Below are 2,270 nucleotides of genomic sequence, written 5' to 3'. Positions count from 1 at the left end.
ATTTGTAGTTTTGTCCTTATTTTAATGTTTATTCTCAAATGTAAAAAAGCGGGTACAGACTTCTCACTTGGAAAAAAAATTAGCCATAGTTTATATAGTTTCTCAAAATTACCAATTCATGGTTTGACATGTTTGACGCAATATAAGCATTATAAAAGGCGCTTAGATTGTTCGTTATTGCTGAGCTGATAGAAGAGTCAGTGACAGTTACATGTAATGTATTTTGATCAAAACATTCCAGCTTGCGATTAAACTACAGATAGTTATCACATTGCAGAGTAATGGCGACAGCAAACTTTACTGGGGATGGAAAGCAGCATGTACAACTGGCGTGCTCGCCAGGATTAACTACTGGAATACAAGGCCAGTTGGCAATTTTTTCCGTTTTAAACATTTTCCTGTCCATTACTGCATTTCTTGGAAATGTTCTTATCCTAGCTGCTCTTCGCAAGGAGTCTTCACTTCATCCGCCGTCCAAGCTCCTGCTTCGTAGCCTTGCAACAACTGATCTCTGTGTTGGTCTTATTGCAGAGCCTCTCGCAATTACCTTTTTGATGTCTATAGTGAAGGAACATTGGAATATCTGTCTCTACATATTAACAGCACGTTTTATAATAGACCCTATTTTGTGTGGAGTGTCTCTGTTGACAGTGACTGCAATAAGCGTGGACAGACTTCTCGCCCTGTTGTTAGGGCTGAGATACAGACAAGCTGTAACTTTGAAGCGAACCTACGTGATCATTATTACCTTTTGGGTCGTGTCCGCTGTTTTTTCAGCAATGTACTTTTGGAATGTCCTAATAAATATGCTGTATAGCATAATACTTGTATTACTATGTCTAGTAACCTCGATCTTCTCTTACACAAAGATTTTTCTCAAACTCCGTCATCATCAAAATCAAGTGCAAGACCTACAACAACCGAACCAAGCAAATCAACTGAACTTAGCGCGATACAGAAAGGCAGTGTCCAGTGCACTGTGGCTGCAACTGACATTAGTCGCTTGTTATCTACCTTTTGTTGTAGTGAAGGCTTTGTCGGCTAATAAGCAACTATCTAAATCTGGTTTTCTCGCTGGTCGTTTCACAGCCACTTTAGTTTTCTTAAACTCGTCATTAAACCCAATTCTTTACTGTTGGAAGATAGACGAAGTGAGACAAGCAGTGAAGGACACAATCAGACAAGTAATTTGCTGTTCATCCAGTTAGCTCTTGTCGACTTATTTTGTTAACGGTTATATAAGGAGATTTATCTTAATGTAGCAGTGGTAATAAAATTTGTTTTAAATTGTAGGCATGTAATTTCAAATAAAGAGATGAAAAATGGTGTTTATGTCAATTATTTTGAATTCTTGTCCACGCGGACTGCATACGATCAGTTGAGATAACCTTTTCGTTCAAACGGCAGTCAGGAAGACGGAAGGTTTTTATAGTTGGATGAGGATATATAAAGTGTGCAATTCTGACACGAAAATAAAGAATTTCCTTGGTTTTGATCAAGGTTAATAGAGAAAAGGTGACTATTTTTTTTTGGAACATTTCAAAAATCTTTTTGCAAAAGGGAGAGCATGTTAAGGAAATTCCCTTGAAATAGAACTGCTTAAAATAGATTTCCAACCAAAATTTGCCAGTTGGTTGTTTACCTAAATGGAAGTTCAATTTTGAAATAAAAAGGTGGGTTACCGCATTCGCTTAGGAGCGAGAAGACCTTGTATTTACCATGTACTTCCTTATATTTCCTTTGCGAGTACTGGCAAAGTACACGTTTTCGGTGATAATGTATTATTCTGCCATAGAAATTGATCTGTATTCATTTTATAGAAAGAATTTGATCGCTACTTTCGAACTAAGAGAGAATAAAAAGATAGGTCACCGAACTCGTTTACGAGAAAACGATGATTTCTCTCTCTCGCGAGCCAAACTGCAAAGAAAAAAGCCGCCATATTGTTTATGTGCGCGCGCTAATTACGCGTAAAATTCAGCGCAGAAGGCCCGGTAATACGGGCAACATTTTTGTTCAACTTGTCTCGCAACATTGTTGAATTGCAAGTTGAACGAGTTGTTGCCCGTATTAGTACCGCGCGCTCAACTTGTCTCGCAACAAATTTCGGTGTTGCAAGTTGAAAAAAAAGTGTTGCAAAAAGTAAAACTCTTGCAACACTTTTTTTCAACTTGCAACACCGAAATTTTTTGCGAGACAAGTTGAACATAAATGTTGCCGTATTACCAGGATGCGCAAGGCTTAACATTGCAAAAATATGTCTACTTCAT

General features: G+C 37.8%; 1 protein-coding gene across 1 annotated transcript; it reads left to right on the top strand.

Annotated features, from left to right (window-relative positions):
• The first annotated feature begins 281 nt into the window (after nucleotides 1–281).
• On the top strand, nucleotides 282–1,227 carry LOC144657608 (melanocortin receptor 4-like). Its single transcript, XM_078517962.1, has one exon. It carries the CDS (start codon nucleotides 282–284, stop codon nucleotides 1,206–1,208), a length of 927 nt encoding a protein of 308 aa, XP_078374088.1. The 3' UTR covers nucleotides 1,209–1,227.
• The last annotated feature ends 1,043 nt before the right edge of the window (nucleotides 1,228–2,270 follow it).

The sequence above is a fragment of the Oculina patagonica genome, chromosome 6 (assembly GCF_052425735.1).
Source record: "Oculina patagonica isolate OP01 chromosome 6, crgOcupat, whole genome shotgun sequence".
Taxonomy (NCBI): Eukaryota; Metazoa; Cnidaria; class Anthozoa; order Scleractinia; family Oculinidae; genus Oculina; species Oculina patagonica.
The sequence above is the reverse complement of the archived record's forward strand: the minus strand, read 5'-3'. Positions and strand labels throughout refer to the sequence as shown.